Source organism: Xiphophorus hellerii, chromosome 12 (genome assembly GCF_003331165.1).
Source record: "Xiphophorus hellerii strain 12219 chromosome 12, Xiphophorus_hellerii-4.1, whole genome shotgun sequence".
Taxonomy (NCBI): domain Eukaryota; kingdom Metazoa; phylum Chordata; class Actinopteri; order Cyprinodontiformes; family Poeciliidae; genus Xiphophorus; species Xiphophorus hellerii.
In genome coordinates this window covers 28,432,701-28,457,433 of record NC_045683.1, presented here as the reverse complement: position 1 = coordinate 28,457,433, position 24,733 = coordinate 28,432,701, and the positions used below count along the sequence as shown (strand labels likewise).

At 39.5% G+C, this 24,733-nt stretch overlaps 1 protein-coding gene across 4 annotated transcripts; it reads right to left on the bottom strand.

Moving 5' to 3' along the window:
- Nucleotides 1-529: 529 nt before the first annotated feature.
- cdca2 (cell division cycle associated 2) lies at nt 530-23,447 on the bottom strand. Of its 4 annotated transcripts, none has more exons than XM_032579506.1 (14): nt 23,129-23,447; nt 22,563-22,746; nt 20,931-21,067; nt 19,176-19,323; nt 18,636-18,781; nt 13,772-13,892; nt 13,192-13,496; nt 10,717-10,768; nt 10,550-10,624; nt 9,771-9,892; nt 8,683-8,739; nt 8,380-8,472; nt 4,052-4,226; nt 530-3,898 (listed from the first exon to the last, which is right to left on the bottom strand). In XM_032579506.1, exons 2-14 carry the CDS (start codon nt 22,744-22,746, stop codon nt 3,081-3,083), a joined length of 2,433 nt encoding a protein of 810 aa, XP_032435397.1. In that variant the 5' UTR covers nt 23,129-23,447; the 3' UTR covers nt 530-3,080. The 4 variants fall into 4 exon arrangements, with proteins under 4 accessions (XP_032435397.1, XP_032435398.1, XP_032435399.1 ...); XM_032579507.1 differs by having other exon boundaries at nt 8,380-8,451; XM_032579508.1 differs by having other exon boundaries at nt 8,380-8,448.
- Nucleotides 23,448-24,733: the final 1,286 nt, after the last annotated feature.

Genomic DNA, 24,733 nt, shown 5'->3' with positions numbered 1-24,733 from the left:
GAGTTTGTGAAGTGGAATGTATTGAACCATAAGTAAAAACCTTGGTGTTAAAAAAAACTGTTTACTGTAAAAGAAACCGTTAAATTGCTTAAGTAAACAATTTGGGAAATATAACTTTCTATTATATCATAAAACTGGGGGTAAAAACACACCTTCATCAACCTCCTTCTGTCTGAGGCGTCTTCAAGAAAGAAACTGTTCTGTCGGCCTATTTGTTCACTCGGTTGCTCACAAAGCGGTGAAAATAAGTAAAAATTTGCACAAAAATAAAACCAACTTCCAAGTTTATTCAATTGAACATTAAATACCTTGTCATTGCAGTGATTTTCTTATATATCTTAGGTTGAACAGGATGTATGGTTCTAAATAAAAGAAACGGGCAAATTGAGAAGTTGCCTTATAAACTTACCAATTTCCCTCAAGCTTTTCTAACCACAAACTTTTTTTTTTTTTTTTATTGAGATATTATCTGACACAGGATCACACTATTACTTTATGAGTAGGATTTTGTGATTTCTTTATTTCCCCCCCCCCTCCCACACAAAAATCTAAAAAGTGTGGCATGGATAGGACAGTCATAACTCTGCTACTCCTAAATGAAATTCAGTGGGGGATGGTGTGTTCAGGTGATGTGCGGCATTAGTTAAGACGCAACATAATGCGAATAATAAATTCAAATTTGGCCTAATCCGACTAGAGCACCTTCTTTAAAAGTTTTATTAGTAAAAAGAAAAACAAAGTTGATGTACCACTTGAAGATACCCAGGGAATGTTTGATTGAGTGCAACAACAGCAGCTAACAAAAAGGGAAAAGTTCAGTGAACTGCGCTGCTGTTATTGGGGGTATATGTCCTCGCTGCAGCGGCGGCTGTCCGGAGCGGGTCTAAACCAATCACAGCTGTGCGCGCACACAGACTCACTGTGACAGCAGAGCAGAGTGGAGCTCGAGGGTCTCTTGCCTTTGTTTCGGTGCCCTCCTCCTTTCACTCCACAGGAGAGTGGCGTTGAGCTTAGAGAAATAGCCTCTTAGCATCAATAATAGAGGCTCACCGCAACGAGCTCAGAAAGGCCAGACAACTTAAGACCATTCAGTTACTAATTAACTAATTGAAACGGGTCTCTAAATGAGGAGGCTCGTGTAACTTGGTGCTTAAAATGAGGCGGAAAATCAAGTGTACAGTGTGCAAAGCGGCGCGGGGCCGCCCCAAATTTGTCAATTGCCCTCTTATCCGAGCCTATAAAGAGCCGATTTATAGTCGGCTTTTATTTTTCGATTTCTCCCTGAACTAGTTAGATGGTGACCCCCCCAGCCCCCCACGAGGTCAATCCCATGAAGTTGTAAAGTGAGATGTAACCCACATTCATGAGGGCCCCGGCGTTCAGAAAGACCGGGAGAGGAGGCAGAGAAAAACAGAGCGGGAGAGATTCAGTGGGAAGAAATAGACTCCATTTTTTTGTAAGTCCTCCCCTCCAGCTGTCACCCCACTCTCCATCCCATGGGGGGTTGCCAAGGTGACAGGAGGCCACATGTCTTGGGGGCGTCGTTTTTGGTCAAAGGACCCCATTGTTCTGGTGTTAAGCCGTCTTCACTATGCCCGTCTGCCAGGGAGAGGGGGCTTCACAGTGCTTACACACACACACACGCGTGCGTGCGCGCACTCCCTCTCCCGCGCTCTCAGACGGACAACACACACCCACTTGTATGAGACGTGCAGCAGTTCGGTTGTAGACTTCAACACTAGAAAAGTTTCGTTAAATTTCAAAGTTAAAAATGACTGAAACTCGGGGCGTCGTGTGGCAACCCGGTTTACAGAGACCATGGACCTCGAAGCGGCCACGAAGTTCGCCTCCCGTCATCGGTTCCTTTTGCCGCAGGTCTTTCCCCCTTTCCTGTGGGATTACTGCAAAATAAAGGCCACTAGAGACAAAAAGAGAGAGAGATTCAAACACGAGGCCAACAAATGTTAAAACCTTTTATATACTATAAGTAAAAAAGTTATTCCGCATCAACTTGACATAAATTCAGCACCTGAGACGTATTTGGCACACATTTTATAGTGGTTTAAGTTGGGGTGCAACTCATCAAAAATGTCCACAAGATGGCAGTGTTGCTACATTGCATCCACATACCACACATTATGGCTCATGATTGTGTCCATCCGTCTTCCAATGGAGGGACAGAAGGGACCTTGGCACACACACACACTTACTCCGCGGAGCCAGAAACCTCCAGTGTCCTTCAGCCAAGTGACTGACTTGATGTAAAGGGAGGTAGTCAATTACCCCATGATGGATAGATTACAGTCATGCATCATTCGGGAGGATGTGGGGGAAGCCAATTTCCCGATGTGAACTGAATTTGAAACTCAATTTGTTACTGCTCCCTCTGTTCTTCTCAGATAGATGGATCGGGAAAGCGGCGAGCAGCTGAATTGAATCTATAACTGGCGGACGGTCGGCGAGGTTACGGGTCAATACGTCTCCAGTCGTTTGGCCAGTTTGAAAATGGAAATCTGAACAGTCATTTACGAAGCAGTTTGTTCGGCTAAAGAGGAAGAGGTCTGAGGCGGTAAGTGAGAGGAAACACTGCTTTACTGGAACTGGATGTGAACACACAGATGGAGAGAAGCAGCTGGACTGTTTTACATATGGACACTTTCTGGATCAAGAGCACAAGATGATTTAAAAAAAAAAAAAAAAGCAGTTTCACATTTGAGCAATACAGTTTAAAAGAAATAAAATCACAGATCCCACATATTAGCAGTAAAGTCATCTTTATCTGTCCACATAGTCGGTATTGACTAGAAGATGCTTGATCCAGTGACTTCAGAGTGGGACAGAGGGGGGGCTGAAGATGCACTGTGATTACCAGCTGAGTGGGTGATATTGATCAGGAGGCGGTCAGCAGAGATCATTGGGCTCTTAGTGTATTGACCGACTTCGTTACTCAAGGGAAACTGAAGCCAGATCAAATAATTCACAAGGAACAAAACTGTCGATGCTTTCCAACTAATGTACAACAATCAGTCTCCTTAGAGAAATCGACTTGATTCAAGACAAACGGATCGGAGTCGTAGAAATTATAGCTTCCCTGGTGTCGGATGACTCGATGAGGAGTCCTGCGTCTCCTCGGGCAGAGCCGGTTGGACAGGCAGCGCCGAGCTGAGCCGTCTGTGGCGCGTCCTTCTGCGAGTCTCTTTAATTGACTCGGGGGAGGTGTGAGGCACCCAGGTGAGTCCGGTGCTGATGTGCTCGGAGTTCGCCTGGTTCCTCAGACTGCGGCGTACCGTGCGCTGCCCTCTGGTGGCGACAGGTTTGAACACGTCCTCAAAATTAAAATCAGCCTGCCAAGGGGGGAGGTCCACATTGGGTCCCCCTTCCACCTCCTGATTCCCATTCCCCTCGCAGTCGGGTTGGTGCTCCCCTGCCTGATGTGGTTCCAGCAGGGCTGAGCTCCTTCTGCCTCGTTTAGCTTGTTTTTTTGCTGGTTCTGCTTTGCTGGAGTCTTCATCTAAAGGAGCGTAGCTGGAAGTCGGTGTCAACATACTTGCGTCGTTTTCCGATTTGCTTGAGTCGGTGCAGAGAATATCAACAGAGGGCTCCTCAGGGTCGGCTTCACGTTGCTCACTCTTGGCGAGCATCGACGGAGTTCCCTGTGAAACGTCAACTTCTAATTGCTGCTCTGTGATTTCCTCCCGAAGCACCTCGCAGTCAGCAACACTGACCTTTCTCTTCTTCCGTCCTCTCTTGGCTGTAATCCTCGGCTGCCTGTTGTCCCTCCCTGGACTACAGCTAGGAAGGCTGACAGATTTAATGGTAAAGTTTCCCTCTGTGCAATCCTCTCTATGTAGAGTAACATTTGGCATTTGAAGGTTGATGACGTATCCTTGATGTGTGGCTGTTTAGAGGGAAAAATAGGGAAAATCTTAGCACTTTGTTTCACTTCTACCTTTTCTGCAAAGGACCACAAAGATTTCTCGGACTCTCCTGAACCAGAAATACACAAACACAATCAGTAACTGCAGCTGAAGATGGATATAGCAGATTCTACCTGTGGGGCTCTCAAAGGTCTGCTGTCCAGCTGAAGACCGCTGGATGAAGGACAGCCTCTCTGTGATGGGACTCAGGGTGGGGTTCTTGGAAGCGTACGCGCGTGAGCCGTACAGAGAGTAATCTACCTCCTTATTCCAGCGGCAGGCGGCTGAGGGGGCCACCTGTGCACAGGCCTGTCATGATAACAAATTTTGCTGAGCGATTAATTGTCTCAAAAATTATTGCGATAAACTATATTGTATATTGTTTGAAGACCTCTTTACACTGATTTAATGGAAATGACGTAATAATGCATGTGATTTCCTGCCAAAGATAGATACAGTTTATTTTCAAAAGAACATTTAACACTGGAATTGATAAAAATAAACAAAACAACCAAAAACAAAAATAAAATGGATTCTCAGTCTCCATTAATAAAAAATTTACTTGAATAAAAACTAAACAACATAAAGCCAAAGTGGAAATAAATACTGCATTCAACCAAAAGAGTGCAGATTATGAAGTCTGTATATTATGTTGCCCTTCAGTAATAATTAGATTTAAATAGAGAAGATGGGCACATCGACTACCTGATGCAATAGTTCACACTACATGATTTTTCCCTTACAACAATCTTTGAACGTCCAACGTTCAAAGATTGTTGCTTGCAATTTCGTAACCAATCATCCTGTAGTGTCTCCTCCTAAGTTCTGAGGGGAAATTACAGAGGGGAATCCCAAACAGCTGACACGGTGCGACCCGAAGTCCAGCGGACATCGGAGATGATATGTGGAAACAACATTAATGTTTATTCAACATTTCATGCAAAGAATATAGAAATGACAAGGGGAGGAGTTGGAGCGAAATTGCTACCGCAGTTGATAAACCCGGTAACTTTTCAGCTGTTCTTTGTTAACGTGACATAAATAGGTTATAATGATTTTCATTCAGTCAGGACTGACACTAGCCACATGCATTGCAGGTAGATTGTAGTAAAGCATTGATTAATGCCTGGTTTTAAAATTAGTTCACTGAACTTGTAGCCATTATTTCGTGCCCATTGTTGGACACCACACGGCAGGACCGAACCCGATCGAACAGTTATACCTAGGATTTCTGTCGGCTAATGTGTAGTCTGTCAAGTTTTGAAAATGAGCCGACAATCAGCCGACAGCTCTAAGATCGTGTCGTGTGCGCTGGGCTTTACACTAAGGAAATGAGGAAGGGGGGGTCAGTGGAGAGAACCGGAGTTGAGCCTTTTTTCATTCAGTGTCAACAGAAAGAGAAAAAGGCCAAAAGAAACAATAAAGCCGATAATTAGGTCGATAGTTTTAATTTATCGTGCGATTAATTGAATTATTGTTTATCGCGACAGGCCTACCTGTACAACGTTAGGAAGAAAAAAAAAAAAGAGGTTAATTCAGCAGTCTGGTTGATATGAACTTGTGTCGTGAAATGTAGACCTCTAAGCTCTTTTTCAAACTGTTTTCTTGGTCTTGTGTTGGTATTGATGGGTGTACTTGCATATTAGTCTCTTTAGTGAACTCCAGTATGAGTCTCTATACACTGCCACCTACTGACAAACTAGTGCAAGTTAACAAAAAAAAAATTCTACACATTCAGCCAGAAATAATAAATATCTGAGGTACTTCTAATGGCAGAATTGGGTCATTCTAGATGTAATGTTGTGTCTGCATCTTGGATTTTTTTTGTTCTTTAGCTGTACTGAATAATTGTTGTAGAATTAGCAATTTGTCAATACAACAAATTTTCCTTCATGCATCAAAGAGCTAGATCAATTCAACATTTGTTAATATGATAATAGTAACAGAGCCACAAGAGATCACTTAAATCAATTTAAACAAGAACAAACTTATTTGACACGTTTATGTTGATTTTAGGAGGACAATGGACTTTAGAATCCAACTCTTTGTATAAATGACTTAAGTTTTTTAAGCATTTTCCAACAGCATAAGCTGAATGAACAGATACTCAATTGAATTTTATCCATTCATTTAAGCAATTTAGGCCAAGATTCGGAACCAAAACTTTAACGTAGAAGTATCCACGGACATCTTACTTTATCTTCTATATCGCTACATGAAGTAGCAAATGTAGCAATTTATATTCTTCCTAAAGTTCTGGTCCATAGTTGATTAATGTATATTTTACACTTTGAAATGCAGTCAGACTCTGGGTTAAAAAAAAAAAAAAAAAAACTCATCACAAAACGATTAATTACATGCGCAACCATATTCCTGTCATAAAAGCCACAGCTGCCCTGACACTACATGCCATTTCAAAACCAGTAGAAAGAGCAGATAATGGATCAACAGATGGAGGGTCTTATACAGGGTTGGGTAGACTGTTTCCACGGTAACATTCAAGCAATTTTCAAGGTAGGTTTTCAAACTTTTCCAGCATCACACATTGGAGATTAAAAACCATTCAAAAGAACTAAAAAAGATAGTTTGAATTCCCTATTATATGCTATTATTTATCAGTTATTAATAATGTCTTGTGATTCAACAGTCTAAAGCAAGGTAACAAGGTAAACTAAAACATAACATCATTTTATGTCTCATAAAATGTTGATATTAATCGGATTTAACTTCAGACAGCGAGAGAAAAAAAAAAGTGTCTCTTTTTGTTAGGTGTGTAAAAATATATGGTCTCAACTGCAATAATGCTTTCCAAATTTTGGACTGTTTACAGAATTCAAGCACTTTTCAAACCTCAGAAACACCTAGCTGAAATTCAAGCATTTGCATGCTGTGACGAGTGTTATTCAAAGAAAAAACCTTGCATGTATCTAATTTTTGACTCTATGAGGGTTAAGGTTGCCATGTTTTCTTTACTTGTTTGACTGAGTGGAAGACTGTCAAATTTGTTGGAAAATTGAAAGGATAGGAGAAAAAGCAAAAAGTTCTTTAAGATTAGCTGAGATTCCTGCACTCAGAGAATTTACTTTAAGTTGGAAACTTACAGCAAGTTTCCAACTTACTAAGTTGACATCGTGACATCACGTAGCAGCGGGACATCACTCTTACAACATCCCACCACGCAGCTCCCTGCTGGAGGACAAAAACTGTTTGTTGACGATGACCACCATTGGTTTTACTGTCAAGTTGTCAACATAAGACAATAAATCTTAAACGTACAGGTGACATATAAAAGAAAAAGGGACGCAGTGCTTTGCTTCTAATGATCAACACTGCAACAACTAGATAACAAGGTCAGGAAAAAGTTAATTAAAAAAAGAAAACAATAGCGAGGGAGAGGGAAGAAGCTATGCTAGCTTGACTTTGACTACCTTAACATGTATGTGATGCAGAATTCGGTGTGTTTTGGTTATGTTAAAATAAAAAAGTTATCCACACAAACTTTCAGACAGATCATCAGTGGAGCAGGTGTTTAAATTAGCTAATCAACCACAGTTGTGTTCAGGCGATCATTTATTAGCAACTGCAAAACAAACATTAAGCCTGAAAACGTAATACTGTAACAGACTGAAGGTTCTGTACTTTGTTTGGGAAATGCTTGCATGTTTTTTGGTGTTTAATACAACAAAAAACATATACCAGTGGAGTTGTTGTCAGCTGCTATGGCAACAGGTCAGCGTGTAGCGTAGCTGACACACGGAGTGAGGAAAAAAAAAAATCACTTGAGAATACCTCAAGTGATTTTGAGGTATTCTTCAACAGTTTTTCTGAGTTATTTTTCCCTTTGCTGGGGCACATTGCACTAAATTAATAATGTGTGAAATGTCTGGATTTAAATGTGTCTAAACATGCAACAGAGCTCAATTCAATGCTGTTGAACGTAATAACCTGGAAAATGTAACCAGTGTTTTTGGTACAGTAACCTCCAGTAAGTTTGGTTTTCCTGTACAGTCACTAGTTTTAGTGACATATTTAAAGATGTTTTAATATGGGCAAAAAACAAATGTACAAAAGATCAACCTGAAAAAGGTATTTTTAGATCTAGCACACCTGCAAGACCCTCCTTTTTTGAACTCCTCACTGATTTACACATTCCATGCTACGCTACTGTAGTAAAAAAAAAAAAAAAAACTAAAAATGTTGTGGCGCTCCCAGTATAGTTTTAATTTGACATTTTTGTCCCTCGTGTCAAGAGTTTGGACACCTCCGCTCTACATTACAGATCTACGGCGATCTATGCTCGGCTATAGAGAGATAAATGCACATGTAGGTGCGATATATCTCTCTCCTAAACTCGAGCAAAGTAAGTCAGAGTGAGATCGCACACACATCAAGTCTATGTCTGGCTTCCGGCGTTATGTGGTGCAGAATCCTCAGAGAAGAGGAATGTAACAAGCAGACCCACCTTCATCTTCCTGCAGGCCGACTTGGCAGCAGATCGTGTCGACCTCTTCCGGGGTTCGCAGTCCTCTGGCTGCTGGAGGAACAGACAGTTGGCCTGAGGACACATCATAAGCACTGAGTGTCTGCCGACGCTCTTCCACACACCGAGTGGAAGTTTTAGAGCGTGATAAGGTTCATATCCAGAAGGAATTAAGCAGTAGATTAGATGGGAGCGGGCAATGACCCCTGAATTATTAAAAAGTTGATCTTATTTGGCAACTGAAGAGTTCTACAAGTAAGAATCAGGGAGAAACAGTGAGCAGACCTTTCTCTTTCGCTTGCCGGGCCGCGCTCGAGGCTCGCTTTCAGACGACTTTTTGTTCTGTGGAGAGACAGGTTCACACGTTTACAGACTTGTTAAAAGCTTTGCTGCTTTGTATTAGAAAAAAAACAAAAAATCTATTGTAAGAGGATAAACTTTGTCCAAATAAAAACTTTAAATGTAAGTAAAGTTTCATGTGTTCATGCACTTAATAGAAAACTGATTTCTCCAGTATTTTCTCAGCTGCAGATCCCTGATAGGAGATGATGGAGGGAAAATTGGCAGCTTCTTGTGACTGACTAATGCCCTCATTTTTTTTTTATAACTACACAGTTTTTATGTTGACATTTTGCCATTACTGTGCAGAATTTTTGTTCTTTATACAGTATTCTATCTTTGTGTGAGTCTATTTGTTGTTGCCTGTCACTTTGCTGTTGTTGCACAGAAATTTCCCCATTGTGGGACAAGAAAAGATATGTCTTTTCTATTGTAGTTTTCACTGAACATGTCAACATCAGGGTATCTGCAGGCTTCAGCAAGTCAAATTTAAGACTTTTTAAATCCACTTTTAATGAAATTTAAGCTAGAAAAAAAGAATATAAGTATGGCACACAAAAATGCTAGCTAGCAAAGGTATATTAGCAGCTAGATACCAGTAGCCTCGACTGCCTCAAGTCACAGAACACAATTACGATGTCTGCACTTAAACTTTCGCCTGACAGAAAAGTCCCACAATGAAGAAAATAGCTGTATACAAGATTAAATAATCCTGTAACGACAAAATTTAAGACCTGTAATTAACGTATTTAAGGCCAGCCTACATTTTTAAATGGCCTTAATTGTCAATAAATGGATTTAAGACTTCCTGAAATCCGGGCATGTTCAGCAGACACCCTGAACATGCCCGTCGAAAGTGAAAATGTTAAAGTAGAACCATTTATAAGACGTGGAACAAATTTGGACTTTGTTTTTGCTATCCCTAGCTGAATTAAACATTTACAGTTCAAACAATCAGATAAACGCAATGACTTCACCCAGGCTGCTCTTTCACAAATGCCTGATCTTGACATTTAGTCAGGAAGGGGTCACACCTTTGCCCTGATTCTGTTTGTGGACTGGATCGGAGTCGGACTTTCAGCGTTGCCGTCAAGTTGATTCTCCTCAGCCGTTGACTGATCCGTCTGAGGGGTTCGGTTCGGTTCCGAGTCGGATTCTGAGGCAAAAAAAAAAGAAGCAGCAGCAAATCGGCTGAAATAAGCTTTAAATAACTGGCCTTCAGCTACAGTTGATAATGATTCTAATTTCATGGACGGTTACGATAACAGTACGCCCACAGATATTGCACAGCTCACGTAACTGCTAATGCCTTATATACGTAGGAAAGATGGTGGCGATTAATAAGAACAGCAGGGCTAGGATGCAGCAGGACAACAGCCATGCATGGAAAATACTTTCATATTTCAAATATGAACACATCAAAACGTTCCACCAACTATTTGCTTTTCAACTTCTTTCAACGCTGAAAATAAATGCATAAATAAATGAACACAAGCCTCCTAAAGACAATTCTGACAAATAAAAATAAGCTGAAGCTTAAAAGGCATCAAAATGCTCTGTATGCACTTTAAGTGAGGAGCAAACAACGTAGCAAAGAGAAAGCATCAAATAGGATTATGTCAAGGGGAAAAAGGAAAAGTCTGCTATTCACACTTCAAACTGGAATAATAACCTAATAAAACATATGATCTGTTTGTTTCCATGCAGTCACTACCTAAGAGAAGCAACTTAAACAAGTGTCAAATCCTTCCATTCCTCCGATTGAATTATTGTGACTGAGATGAAAATGTGGAAGGTATGAGAAGCAGTTTACCTCGCAGATGTTGAGAGAGTGACTCCTCGTGGAAAGCCATGTTTAAATTTAACGGCTGAGCATTAAAAGGACAATCTAGAAATGCAAAGAAAAGAAAAAACAAACATGGTTATCACAGACAGCAGGACGAAAACAAGAACATCAACATCAGAAGAGTTCTACTCAACCTGCTTCACTCGACACAGCCGAGTCCATCTCCTCCATGGCCGGGAAAAAAATCTAAGAGAAAAAATAATTTGAGTATTTGTTTAGCTTTAGGCTTTAATGGACCTTACCAAGCTCCGCCCACAACCGACCCAGGTGACCAAAGCCTCGCGCAGCACGTTGTTTCTATGTAAACATGACTCGATTAGTGCATCATTTCTACTGGATTTTCACAATATATCAGCTACTAAATGGACAGAGGAACTAACAAGTTCATGTCATCATCTGGGAGGAGGTTACTGGTTTCTCAGTCACAAGCTGGTTGCAAACCTGAGGCCAGCAGGTGTCAGTCAGTTATGGTAGATCTGACATTTGGTTTGATGACGTCAATATGAGAAGCTACAGACTGATAGGAGGAACCAAAGAGCTCTGTAAAGGTAAAGGCAAATCTTCTGAAGCTAGGATATAATTAATTTAATTTCACATAATTATCGCGGTAGAAGCCATTTGTTTGTTAAAATTTTATGAAATATATTTCTTCTATTTGATGTTTGTTGTGAATGACGTAAACTCACAAACGAACGAGGTAATTAGTCCAACGATTAGAAACTACAGCGGCTGTAATGCGCCACAGCAAAGGGAAACAAAGGTAAAATAACCCGAACAGGTGATCAACTCAAAACCACTCCTACCTTTTTACTCTCTCTCTCTCTTTGTAGTTTAAGCACACCTGTTACCGTGGCAACCGCCTGCGCCCCGCAAGACGAGTCAGCCCTTCGCAATTTTGCTGCGAACCGGTGGGGGGAATGGGTGTACAGTGAACCCTCGTTTTTCGCGGCGGTCAAGTTCCAAAATGAACCCGCGATAGGCGAAATCCGCGAAGTAGGAACCTTTATTTTTTTTTTTACAATTATTATACAATGAAATACTCCATAATACATTGAAACCAAAGAACAAAACCTTTTAACAGGCCCAAACATTTAACAAATAAAAAGTACTGCATAAACATTTTTTTTTTTTTTTACAAATAACTACTGTACTGTAAAATAATAATTTTAATATGAACTGAAGGCGGATTCCCGTGCCCGAATTGCGGAGATCAGCGCCGCCCCACCGCGACCTGAGTCATTGGATTAGAACGGGAGAAAATATTATGAAAAAAAAACAAAACAAAGTACAGTAGGACAAATAGTGACTCATGTGTATTTCACTGCTCTTCTGACTGAGCCGCTGCATCCTGACTCCGCTCTGTAGCGGGTTTTTTCTTCTACAGCCCGCGGTGCATGTGTGTTTTTTCGAGAAAAGAACATAGTTATCGGTAGTTGTTGTCGCTCTTTTTTCTTCTGGGCAAAAAGATTCTTATAAACCGACATGCCACCATCGATTATGTTAAATTTGGCAAGCCGTTTTACGTACGTGTACATATTAAACCGCAACGTTGTTGACACACAGGTAGAGAAGAAGCGGAGAGACTGTTCAGCCAATCAGAATGCAGAACACAATGCACAATCCGCAAAACAGAGAGAACGTGAAAGGTGAACCGCGTAATAGCGAGGGTTCACTGTACTCGACGTTGTTTTGTTACTCATTCTGCTGCAAGTTGGCTCAATTTTGACGCGCAAGACGTAACCGGTAAAATCCGGTTTAGGATTTTCAAAATAAAAGACCCGGAAGTAGTTCATTATTTCTTGCGCGGCCCGGTACCAATTGGTCCCGGTGGTTGGGGACCACTGAGACACAGTATACATAGCATATTGATCTGTTTAGCTAACGTAAGACTGTGTAGCAGACAGGCTTCAAGGTGTAGAAGTTGTATCAGTTCTGCCATTATGCTGTACTTAGCTAACGGGAAGCTAAGTGTGTTTGTGAGACGGCCACGCACGTGACCACGTAGAATGGGCATCAGCCAATGAAACGCGGTCCCTGTGGTAAGGTCCATAGAACAAACGTCACAAAAGCTATTTTAAGAATTTAGTTGTTAGCGTGGTCACCGTTATATCATTAAACAAAGACTATTTTGGTGTGTTATGGTAGGTTTTACTGGACGATAAATTGTCCCAGAAATTATTTCAATCAACAATAATATAGTTGTTTTGAGACCAAACAAACAAAACAACTAAAATCAGCCGTAATTTCATAACTGCTTTTGAAAAAGAAAATCAACTTCACATCAGTTCGAAATGCCAATAGATTCATAAACACAAAAAGGATAGTTTGTCCATGATTTCGCCATGTTTTAGTTAGCTTTTACCACATTAATTACCGTTTTCATTTGTTTCAGTTACCGAAAATACTTTCTCAGTTTCAGTTTTCGTTAGCTTTAGTTAACTACAATAACCTTGGGTTGTACTGAGTGTCAAAGGTTCACCTGCTTTTCTACAATATTAAAAGGGAGCGTTTCTGTAACGACTGTTGTCCAAATGAAAATGAATGATTTTAATTTATTGTGCGATTAATTGATTTATTGCTCGTGGAGACAGGTTTAACACCACACACACCTTTCTGTCCTTGCCGTCCTCTCTCTCCTGCGCCACTCTGTGTTTGCCAGGCATTGAGAACGTGGGAGAAGCACCAAACCCAGCGAGGCTGAGAAGCTCCAGCTGGTCTTCTGAGTCGCTCCTCTGCGGCGTCTTCAGCACCGAGCGCGGCTGCAGGCCCCCGCCGGGAGTGGCCGGGAGTGCTGGGGTGCCCCCCTTCTTTAACGGAGTGCTGGGGGGCAAGTTCTTATCGAAGAGCTCGGGAGATAAAGGACCCCCGAAGCGCACCTGCTTCTTCTTCACTGCAAGTGCCCCGTCCGCATTTACTGTAGCAAAGCAGCGAAAGCTTAAATTTACAAACATTGCTGCCATTTTTTATTTCAGCGTAAGAACTTGTGTACAGCTGAATCTATCATTTACTAATAATTGTGTGGAAACAAGTCAAGTTTTACAGCTTGGTACATAACAATGAAGCCCTGCAGACAAGACTAGAGTTAAAAAAAAATAATTAAAAAAAAGAGCTGCACTGAGCATTAAATCTGAAAGGCTAGACTAAAACAAGATCAAAGGCCAGCATCCCTCAGTGTGTGTGTGTGTTTACCTGGGGATTTCATCTCTAGTAGAGTAGGAAGACAGGAGATGTGGAGGGGATGGGAGTCTGAAACGGCTGAGGGGTCGTCAGAGGGAGGTCGGCCTGAGCTTTGGTGTTTACAGGAAGCGTCCTGTTAGCAGGGAAAGTGTGGGATACTCAGTGAATCTGGGCTGCAGTTGAAAGGACAGCATGCTGCTGCTGAATGGGAGTCTGCTTCAGGACAAAATGGTTTTATTTAGGGCCGCCTCAGAACGCCAGAGGCAAAAATTATTTTCAGAGCGCAGCCAAAGATAAATTGTCAGCCAGTAAGAGTTATCTCTGATGATAGAGCAGTAAAGGCGTCACTCCTCACTAAGTAAGCGGAAAAAAATTTGGCTGATGCAACAAAAGCCTATAAGCAAAAGCATTCATGTTTCTGTCACAGCAGACTCATTTCTTAAAAGTGCATCTCTTAAATATGGCCGCTGGCAAATAAAGTGTTTCTGCAATATGGTGTCGACACTAAAGGGAGTCGCGTTTCAATCATTCCTTTCCTTTTGCAGATCATCCACTCCAGACCCGTTTGGAACATCGGTCTTCCTCTCTGGCTGCCAAATGCTATCACACCCCGATGTGGGATAAGATAAACATTTGCTTATATACCAGGAGTCAAAACTTTCTGTACACCAACACGTGCGTTCCCATTGAGCATATAATTGCGCAAATTCGAATTACGAAAACAGATTTGGAAAGAACTCGTGTTTTTCAATATGAAGTTTGTGTGTTAGGATGAGGTGTAGTAGTAGCAGTATTCAAGTTTGTGTATGTTACAAACTGCAATGGATACACTTTTCACATCATAAGTCATGTGATCAACAATCGGATTTTACTACTGGCAGAAACCACAAAGACGACAACAGGAAGTGGTAGGAGGACGACAGCACGGCATGTTTTTAAAAAATAATAATAAATATCGCACGAACAAACTTAATTTAATTCTTATTTACTGGAAACCCCTGCAAAATTGTGCGTGTGTTGTTTTTTTTGCAATAGCAGAATATCGAAGTTTTGCACGTGTTTGGAATGGAAACACAGCTAGTGATTTCTTTAAAAAGAAGAAAAGTTTATCTTGATCTCAAACACTGAGATAAGAGATGCAGAGATAGCTCAAAAAACAACAAACTATTTCCATCTTCTTTTACTCATGGTTCCTTTTCTTTTTAGTGTGGCGATAAAGGGCTTAAAGTGATTTCGATCAGGATGGTATCATGTAAATGTTTCTGTCCTTACTAATTTTAATCTGCCCACTTCCCATTTATTTCTCTTATTTTCAGATTAGACACTTTTATTTAATCTCTCTTCTGTTGTTTCCCCCCCTTTTCTTGGGTAAAGGAGCTGTGGAATTGGACTGTCTGATGAGTGAACCACTTTTCAAAACAAAACTTATCAAAACAACTTTGTGGTTTAATAGACAGTTGTCATGGTTCATCCTGTAATCTGAGTTACATGTTCTACGTTAACAATAATTTCAGAAAATTTGGGTTGGAATTTTTGCTTTTTTATTTACACAATGTCAAAAGTTTTAAGAACACAGATTGTTATGGATCCTGTAATTGTTATCTTTGGAGGCTCATATTCTCAATATCAAACAACCTCTTTAACAGCAACTCTCTTTTTCCCATCTGTTATTGCGTCTGTTGCTATGGAAACCACATAAACCACCATCCATCTCTGCGCCTTAAGGATGTCAAGTTGCTCTTTAAAATTGCAAAAATGAATTATTATGCAAAACGGCAATTCCAACAGATTTTTTATAAATGGCAACCATTTATCAAATACATTAATTCTTTAGGACCTCTGTGGTGTGTTATGTTGCACAGAGTAACTTATTTTCCTCTAGGTTCTTTTCTTAGTATGAGACTTTGGTTGCTCAGGGAACGAAGAAAGAAAGGTAAAGAAACAGAAGATAGAGAAGAAAAAAAGAGAGAAAAAGAAAAGAAAAAAGAAACTGTTCAATTAACATGCCTTTCCTTTTGACGTTTTGGAGGAAGAAAGGAAAAAAAGAGAAAAAGAGCAGGTTTAATTAACATGGCTTTGAGGTGTTTCCTCTCTTGTCTTCACACTATATAAATGAATGGATTTGCAATCAAAAGTAAATCAGAATAAAACAAAGAAAGAAAAAAATCTTCAAGAGATGATAAATCCAATGAAATCTCTTAAGATCAACTCTTTCATCGACAATAACACAACTCAAAACCAACCATTTGAGACTTCAGACTACAGTGTAAACTAATAAACCAAAAACAAAACAGATTCAGACAAACCTGATGAGCAGATAGATAAACACCAAACTTTCATCAGCAAATCATCAGAGTTTCACCTTTAAACTTGTTCGTGGGCAGTCAATGCTATTCTGTGTGGAAGTTGGAAATGTCAGCCTGACTGTGACTGTCACAGCAGCTCCACCACCACATATGATCGACATCCAGTCTGGAAACCTGAATGCAGACGAAGAGCTCAGTGACTGGGACTCACTGAGCTCTGAACACAAGACACCCAGCTGCAAAGTGGCCATAGAAATGATGAGAGCACTTGGACCTTTTCATCTCAGATTAAAGCAGGAACAGGAAGGCAGGAGAGGAGAGGAAAACCACTTAAGAGTCACAGAGCTGACATGGCAATATTTCTAAATATGGAGTACTCTTTCTGGTTCCCTGCATGACTTCACAGCTGAGCGCTTCATAGAAAGACATCACTTGATCTTATTCTATTAAAGCAAGGCTCTGAAGTAGAGCAGCGGTGTAAAGGTCTCTGTCGTAACACCTGTTATGTAGCTGTAGCTAAATCAGATTTTACTAAGTGTTTTGCTCCTTGCTGATGCATAGGTGTGCTTAGTAACCCTGAGGGATCAGGCCTATAAATACTTATCTTTTTACATTTACCTTTCTGCTCTTTGGCTGAATTATTACAGCTTGGTTAAACCTGATGCACATGCCACCATGCAGAGTGAAAGGAGTCTCCGCGTTAAAAGCGTATGCAGTTCCAGAGATGACGCTACGCAAAGGTTGATTGGCACATAACATAAAGAACAGAGCATGAAAGAGACCAATAATCGCAGACTGGAGAAGAACAAAAAAACAACAGCAGCAACAGGCGTCTCCTTTGACTTTCCACAGCAGATGAAAGTAAAAGCACAAATAACGGCTTTAAACCGAGCAGAAGTAAAGGAACGCTTGCAGGACTGTTGGTGAAATTGCACCAACGAGCCAAGGCAGATAAGACACTTGCAGCACTAGAACGAGGCAGACAAAGTGACATGTTGCTACTGTCAGGCTTCCTCACCTACGACAATCGATTCTCACTGTGACAGCAATGTCATCCAAACACTGCTGTTTACTTATTGGGAGATGAAGATGTAAATGTTCCAGATGGATGTTATTGTTTCTGCTTAAAAACTTTGAAAAACAAAAAGTACAGTTTGTGCTTTCTTCCATAGGATTAGTGGATTTAAGGTGTTTTATGCTGCTAACTGAAACACAGGACTCTCATTAGTCACACGATTACATTTATACCTACTAACCTGCAGCTGTGAAAGGAGAAATTCACACAGAAACAGAATCTAAAATGAATCCATACACAGAATAAACACACAGGTAGAAAACTAAATGTTTTGGAAATGGGTATTATGGCAGTTTTTATCATTAGTTACATGATAAACGTTTACAATCGCAAAAAACTACATGACAGCAAAACTAAATATAAATATATTTAATAATATAGCTGAATGCAGTTATTGTGAGAAGCCTTTCTGTGTTTGTTTTTTAAGAGATTTATGTTGGTAAAATAGGTGTGATAAAATGTGTTAATGAAAGTTTAAATATCTATTGTGAATTGCTGTTAGTCATCCAAAATGTTTCATGCTGGATCCATCATTACATCTTACTGTCCTAACAGACTGGGCACTCTATTAATGAATCAAACTATAATTATTACTTTCAGACAGTAGTTGATATAGTCTCAAAGTATATTGCAATAAAAAAAAAATGGGAACAAAACATCTTGAAAAGCTTGATAAAATGACTAACTGCATAACAGCAGAAATTCCTGTGGTGTTGCTTTTTTAAAAGTTCAAATGAACCTGATAAAACAACAAAGTTTAGATAAAATTTAATTTAGTTTAAATGGCATAGACATAAGTAGGTTATTATATATTGTATGTATTTTACAGGGCTAAAACTACAAGTTAATACAAGAAAGTAAAGAGAAAATTTCTGTTAATGTAAATTTATTCTGTGAGAACATTAGAGATGTGACGCATTTAAAAAGCGACCTCTAAGGTAAACCTTTTTTTTCCCCCTTCAAACAGTTTGGAGTAATAATGTAAATGGGACTTTTAGATGGAAATCACATTAACAATTACATTTTTTCAATCAAGTTATATTTTGAGACAAATATTATTTTAGAAAACGACTGAAATGCGCTAGTTGTTTTTTCTTTTAAAGCAAACTTGATTTGTTTTCCTAAAGTTTCTTCCTTTATGGAGAAGAAGTTAATCACCAGTCGTCTTAAAATAAAACTTTCTGTATAAACTCCAGGCTGTTGTTAGAAAAAAAAATAATTTAAATCCTCCCCTCACAAAAAAAACACCTAAATTCAAATATCCCCAAAAAGTTGTCACTGGTTTTAACATTTGCTTGTGTATGAACTATTTTGATTAAAAAGTTTTTATTTTTGTAAAACCAGCCTTTTCTATTTAATAACTGGACAATACCTCTCGCAAAGAATCGGCAAATCAGCTTGGTTTTTTTTGTCACCAATAGCTTTCATTTAAAAATGATGTTGCTTTTATGTAAACAAACAGTAGTTATGCAAGTGTGTGTGAGAAAATGCATACCTCCTGTTCCTTCAAACTAGAGTGATGGCCAGAGAAATTCCCCTCTCTAATCTCCACGCTGCAGCTGTCCAGGGGGGCCGGCCGCCTGGGTTTGCTGCCTGCAGCTGGTGGGTTGTTCTCTTTCTCTTCACTACAGCTGAGCCCATCTGACAAGTTGGAAAATAAACAAAACAACACATATTCAAAAAGTGGATAAATTACATAAACACAGGAAACGAAAAGCAACCTGGGGGACGTCAGCATCCAAACAAAATGAAATCGTTTTATCAAAATGACTTTAAAACCCCTCAATTAGAGGAAAGGCAGATAAGTCTCACTTGTAAAGTGGCCTATTTACAAAGCTTGGCCGAGCTCAGCAGAAACGGTTGACTGTAAATGTCAGAGTGAGACTTATGCAGTGCGGGGTGTTAATCCGAAGCTTTTGAACTGTGTCTCCAGACAATAGATAGAGAAAAGAAAAAATAAAATAAAATCTTCCTGGCGTGGATCTCCACAGAGAAACAAAAACTACTAATCCTGCGGTGACGTGGGCCGCCTCACCAGACGGACATTCTCTGGTGGAGAAGCGTCCTGCGGCGTTGCCGCCCGGCGCTGGGGTCGGATCGCAGCCGTCGCTCTCCGCCACGTCCATCAGGATCTGGAAGGAGGCCATCTTTTGCCTCAGCGTGGAGGCGACCCGGGGGACACCCTAGGGGTTGGCATGGCAAAAAAAATTTAAATAATAATAAAATAAACACATCTACTCAGTGATGCAGCTTGGCAGCTCATAAACTTTTGAAATGACCAAAGTGTTATTACTGAGAGGGAGCACATCTATCACTCACACACACACACACACACACACAACCCTGGTTTGCTTAAAGAGAGCCACTTGAATATTTTTATTTCCTCACAGACAGCGGCACCGCGAGTTAAATGCAATTAGAAAAACGTCTCACTTCGCTTTGGTGACTCACCCCGTGCAGAGTGGAGGACTGGTAGCTTTCAGAGAGAAAAAAGCTCCAGAGTGTTGACAGAAACTTTTTAAAACTATTTTTCAGCATAATTCACTTCTCCTCTCTGCCATATAGAAAAGTCATGTTTCAAAACAGTCGCAGTGGAAAAACTAAATGATTAAAATGCTAACTTTTTCTTAATCATCAGCACATCAGAGCAGATGAGCAAATGTCATTGGGTGACGGTTTCTGGTCTCCACCTCTTGTCCCTGATTGGCTATCTTCAGCTTTTTTTTTGGAGGCGGAGCAAAAAATGTTAAAGTTTCTAATTTAAGTTTTAATCAAAACCAATTTGTCAAATACCTTACAGTAAAGCGCACAAGCATTAAAATTAAATATTGTGTCTCTCCAGAAAGCACTTCTCTAAAAATATAGATATTCATTTTATAAAGTAAGAATTATTATATTGATTAATTTCACATGGTGTGAAATATGTCGAGATTTACAGAGACTTAATAATTCATTTTATTGGTTACTTCTTTTGTTTTGTTTATTTATTTTTGGATAGATATTTAAAATGTCTTCCAGTCCTCGTGTTAAATGTTCATTAGAATTTAAAGTTTATTGATCTTTGATCATTTGCATTATTATGTCATTTCCATTATATTACTTGAAAATGGTATCAAAACAACAAAATTATCGCAGTAACTTCTGGGACGATTTATCGTCCAACAAAATTTGTTATTGTGACAGGCCTCAGTGTTGCTTCACTTGTGTCAAACCACTGAATCATGTCTGAACAGTTTATCTGGGCTAAAGACAAAAACAGCTGGACTGTTGCCCAGTGGACCAAAGTCTTCTTTTTAGATAAAAGTCAAGTTTGAATTTCAGACACAGAATCAAATTCAAAATATTGAACTTTTACATGTAATTGTGATTTTTTTAGATGTAGCTGGCTATGTACTGGCTGCTCCTTAGAGGTATTTTAAACAGAAACTCAAAGGTTTCTGGGATCAAAGCCGGTTGGGACTACAGTGTTGTGTTCACATGCTGCCAATAAGACATGGCGATAACTGCAAATTTATAGACACAAACCAACCTTGTGTCCATGTTCTGGGACTAAAAAGAGGAAAACCTCCCTCAGTAATTCAAACAATTCCTCATCAGCTACGCTCTCAGAAACGTCCATCTTCTATGTGACTTAAAGGTTCATTCAGCAACAGCGAATGAAGTAACCCTGCGCTAAGGACGCTGCTGTGTGCAGGATTTAATGTCCCTACGCAGATGAACAAACGATTAACACGAGAGCAAATCGGTCGCAAATGTTCCGCTATCTAAGCGCGGCGTTTATCTCGCCCACCTCTGGGGTGTGTGAGGCGGGCGGGGTCTTCGTCCTCTGCTGGGCCCTGAAGCGGATGAGGGAATTTGTCTCCGGCGAGCCCCGGGCGCCGACGTTGGATCTCCGCCAGGCCTTTATCTGTGCGAGGCGGGATTTGTCTGGAGGAGGAGGAGGAGAGAGCGGTGACACTCAGCTGGTGTCAGAAGGGACATTACACAAATTCTCTTTTCACATTAACGACCCATCCTCGTACAAGCCACAATCGTTGTTTCTATCTCATGCAGGCTCCATAAACCATGAGAGGGATGGATCCGGTGACACGGTTGGCTCCCAGATCATTTTGCGATACTGGTTTGTTCTAAAGCAGGACACATTAGTTGATCATATCGTTTAGCATTTATCATGAAAAGTTTTGATTGATCGACATCTTGATTAATTTCAATTAATGATGTTAAATAAAAACCAAACAAAACTGATAGTGTTATCAGAAATATGATATTTACTATCTTCTCCACTACTTGTTCCACGAGAGTATCAATAAATATGAGTAAATTTGAAAATAGGATTAAATTAAGTACCTGTATGCAGATTTGGTGATATAAATAACAGTTCTTTAGGTAAATAGCGTCCTGAAGATGCCTATTTCACATGTGAATGTTTTTCAATAGAAGTTCCATAAGCTGGAATATTATTGAAAAACCCATTTATTTTAAAAACTTTATCACTAAGTGAAACATAATATTGATCAATTACATGAAGATGGATGTTTGAGAGCCGTTCAAACATCTGTTAATGATGATCATTTCCTACTTACACTTAATGAAACATGACATTTAATGTTAGAATTTTACATTAGATCAATAATAATAAAATATTAAAAACAGTAATGGAGGATTAATGAAAAGTGTGTTTAAGACCTGCTTAGATTTTTATTTTTAAGGTACCTTTAATTTAACAAACAATACTCATGGGGATGTATATTATTATTTATTAAATATGACTGTACAGTGTTAGGTTTTCCTCTGTTTTATTCTGCAGGCAAAGATTCACTTTTGGTGAGATGTTCAAAGCTTAGAATGTCGTTTTAGAAATTACGATTTGAGGACGCTCAAACTAAAAGGTGGTACAGTAAATGCACACCACACTTTTCAGATTTAAAAAAAAACAACAAAAAAAAACATTTTTTTGGTTAAAAAAAAAAAAAAGATTGTAATCAACTCCACAATTACAAGTTGTTTTGTGTTGAGGTTTTTTTTTCTACTGTAATAATATACAGAAAACTGTGCAACACTTCTGCAATGCACTGCACGTAACTACTGATGAGGCTCTGCTGCTAAAATGGGTTTATAAACGTCTCTACTAAGGTAAGGTGTGTGTATAGTTGTAGAAGGTGGCGTGTTGCTGCAGTGAGCTGGATGTGATGTGCTGCTTCACATCTGAGTGACACATTTTCAGCCGAGGCGGCTCATGTGGAGCGGAGTTGCTAAAATTAGGTTTCAGACACCCAATTACATGCTGCCAGGGATAAAAAAAAACTAAATGACATCCTGCTAAAACTCTAATTTCTGCGATGATAATGAGAAACAACGTGGCTTTGGATGGCGTGTGTATCATACACTGTCCTCGTAGTCAACAACAGATCGGGCTTCTTACCTTTACAGTTTGATGAGGATGGAATAAAACTCTCCACAGAGATGCCAAACTGACGTGGCGTCAGCTCAGAAAAGTTTAACGGAGTCGAGATTTCATTCATGCCAGCAGGAGCGTCTTCCTGTGCGGGAGACATGCTCTCCTGATCCCCCACTGGGACTTTAGTGACTGCCTGATATGTAGACATCTGTTGACAAAATGTTGGCGCATCACATGAGGAGCAGGTAAACGTAAAAATGCATCTGGACGTTTTTATTTATTTTACTTTTTGCAATATTTATTTGCGTATTGGGCTCAATATCTTCTAGAAAAGCAGACGAAACTTTTTTTTTTTTAACAAAACATGGTTCTATTGTAACAAATACGTAACATGCATTACAGGCGAACAAAAATACACAGTACTACTGAAAACGTATGAGTTGCAGCTAAGTGTTTGTAGCCGGAAAAAACTCCAATAGCAAAGCTATTAGGCAGCGCTATCTAGTTTTTACACTTTGACCTGTAACAAGTTGGCGAACTGCAGCAACAACTGGTGAAAACAACTCATTAACAGCAAGTGAAACTCTTACCTTAAGCGTCCAACTTAAAACCTATGTAAAATGTCCTAAATGTATATTCATATACGGTCGAAAAAACTAACAAATATTCTTAAAAACTTTGTGTAGCAACAAGGCATTCAAATTACCCTCCACGGTTGAGCTAAGCGCCACTGATAGATCCCTCCGCGAAGCAGCTAATACAATTCTTAAGCAGTACACTGAAAACCGGACATAGTATATTTTACTACATCCTCAGGTGACCTAATTACAGCTCGGAAATAAGCCTACACTAAAGAATGCCGATAACATGAAAAATTGTGCAATATTCATTGGAACTATTTTTTCATTTGCTTAACGGCTTGAACACGACCTGATCGCCTCGAAATACAAACTGACCAATAGAAACGAAGAGTTCCGTATCACGTGATCATATCCAACCAGTAAGACCTTTGCCTTCATTTTGTCATACGAAGTCAGCTCAAAATGTTCAGCGTGGTGTGTTTAAAAATAATTGAATTACCTATTTTATACAGTTACGATATAGAATAATAATGAGAGTTATAATAATAGTAGTAATAATAATAATAATAACAATAATAAACTTTATCACGAAGACGACAAATTTAGTTATATTAACCCCAGAGCTCCCTCTGCTGGTGGCTGTAATTAGTGGTTCCTGTTTCTCTTTTTTCTTAGAACAGAAAAATTCAAGATTTGCGTTGAAATGAAATCTAAAACGAACATTTAATAGAGATCTGTTGAATCACCTGCGCATAAGCTTATAAAAATGTTTTAAAAAGGTATTTGAGAAAACTTTATTGTACATTTTTAAATGAGAAATTTATGGATAAACATATTATTTAAAGCTGGGTCAAAAGACTCAGAATCTATGGGGAGAGAATAGTTAGTAAACTGGCTCATTTAAAAATATATATTTTATAAGTTATCTGTTGTAATTTGGCACTCTTCACTCTTCATAAAACTCACTGGAGCAGCAGTTTCTATTCCATATCAAATATATTGGACTGAAGAAGAAATGTCTTGCTAGTAATAGCCTACATACTATCATTAGCATGTCAGCTAGGTTTAGCCGTTTAGCGTATTTTACCTTATAAACTGCTTTGAAAGCTAAGCTGTAAGCTCTACTATTAGAAAACAGTGTTCTGCAATGATTACTAATAGTGCTGAGTGAAATTTTTGTACTGTCTGAAAGTTTTCACCCCCTTACAGCAGTTATTCTGTGTAGTTATTCTATACATTTATGCATTTTGCAGGCTTTTGCTTTCTTCTGCCGTTTCTTCACACTTCTTACATTTATGCAAATCTTCTGCAGCCGACTTAAAATGCTTCCGCAATATTCACCAAAAAATATTTCAGCTTACAGTATTCACACTGCATTTTCCCAGAAAATGCCATTTTGTCCCCTGTTGAAACTGGGTTGCATTCTCCTTGGTATTGTTGCTCACATGTCACAGGTTAAAGGACAGAAAGCTGGCGACGAGCAGAATTAGCATTTTGTAAACTTTACAAATACTAAGTGCTTTTCCTCCTGTCTTTTAGTCACATTATGTGCGATTTCATTCCAAATAAAAGCGGTTTGGGCTTCTGTCAACCTGTACTTTGCTTTTGACGTGT

Bases quoted from the DNA above. Each gene is read 5' to 3' on its own strand.
- cdca2 (XM_032579506.1), bottom strand. From the start codon at position 22,746: ATGTCTACATATCAGGCAGTCACTAAAGTCCCAGTGGGGGATCAGGAG. The intron at 18,782-19,175 runs GTGAGGCGGCCC...CCAACTTGTCAG, and splicing joins CACCAGAGAATGTCCGTCTG to ATGGGCTCAGCTGTAGTGAA. The intron at 13,893-18,635 runs GTATGCATTTTC...CCCTGCTAACAG, and splicing joins CTAGTTTGAAGGAACAGGAG to GACGCTTCCTGTAAACACCA.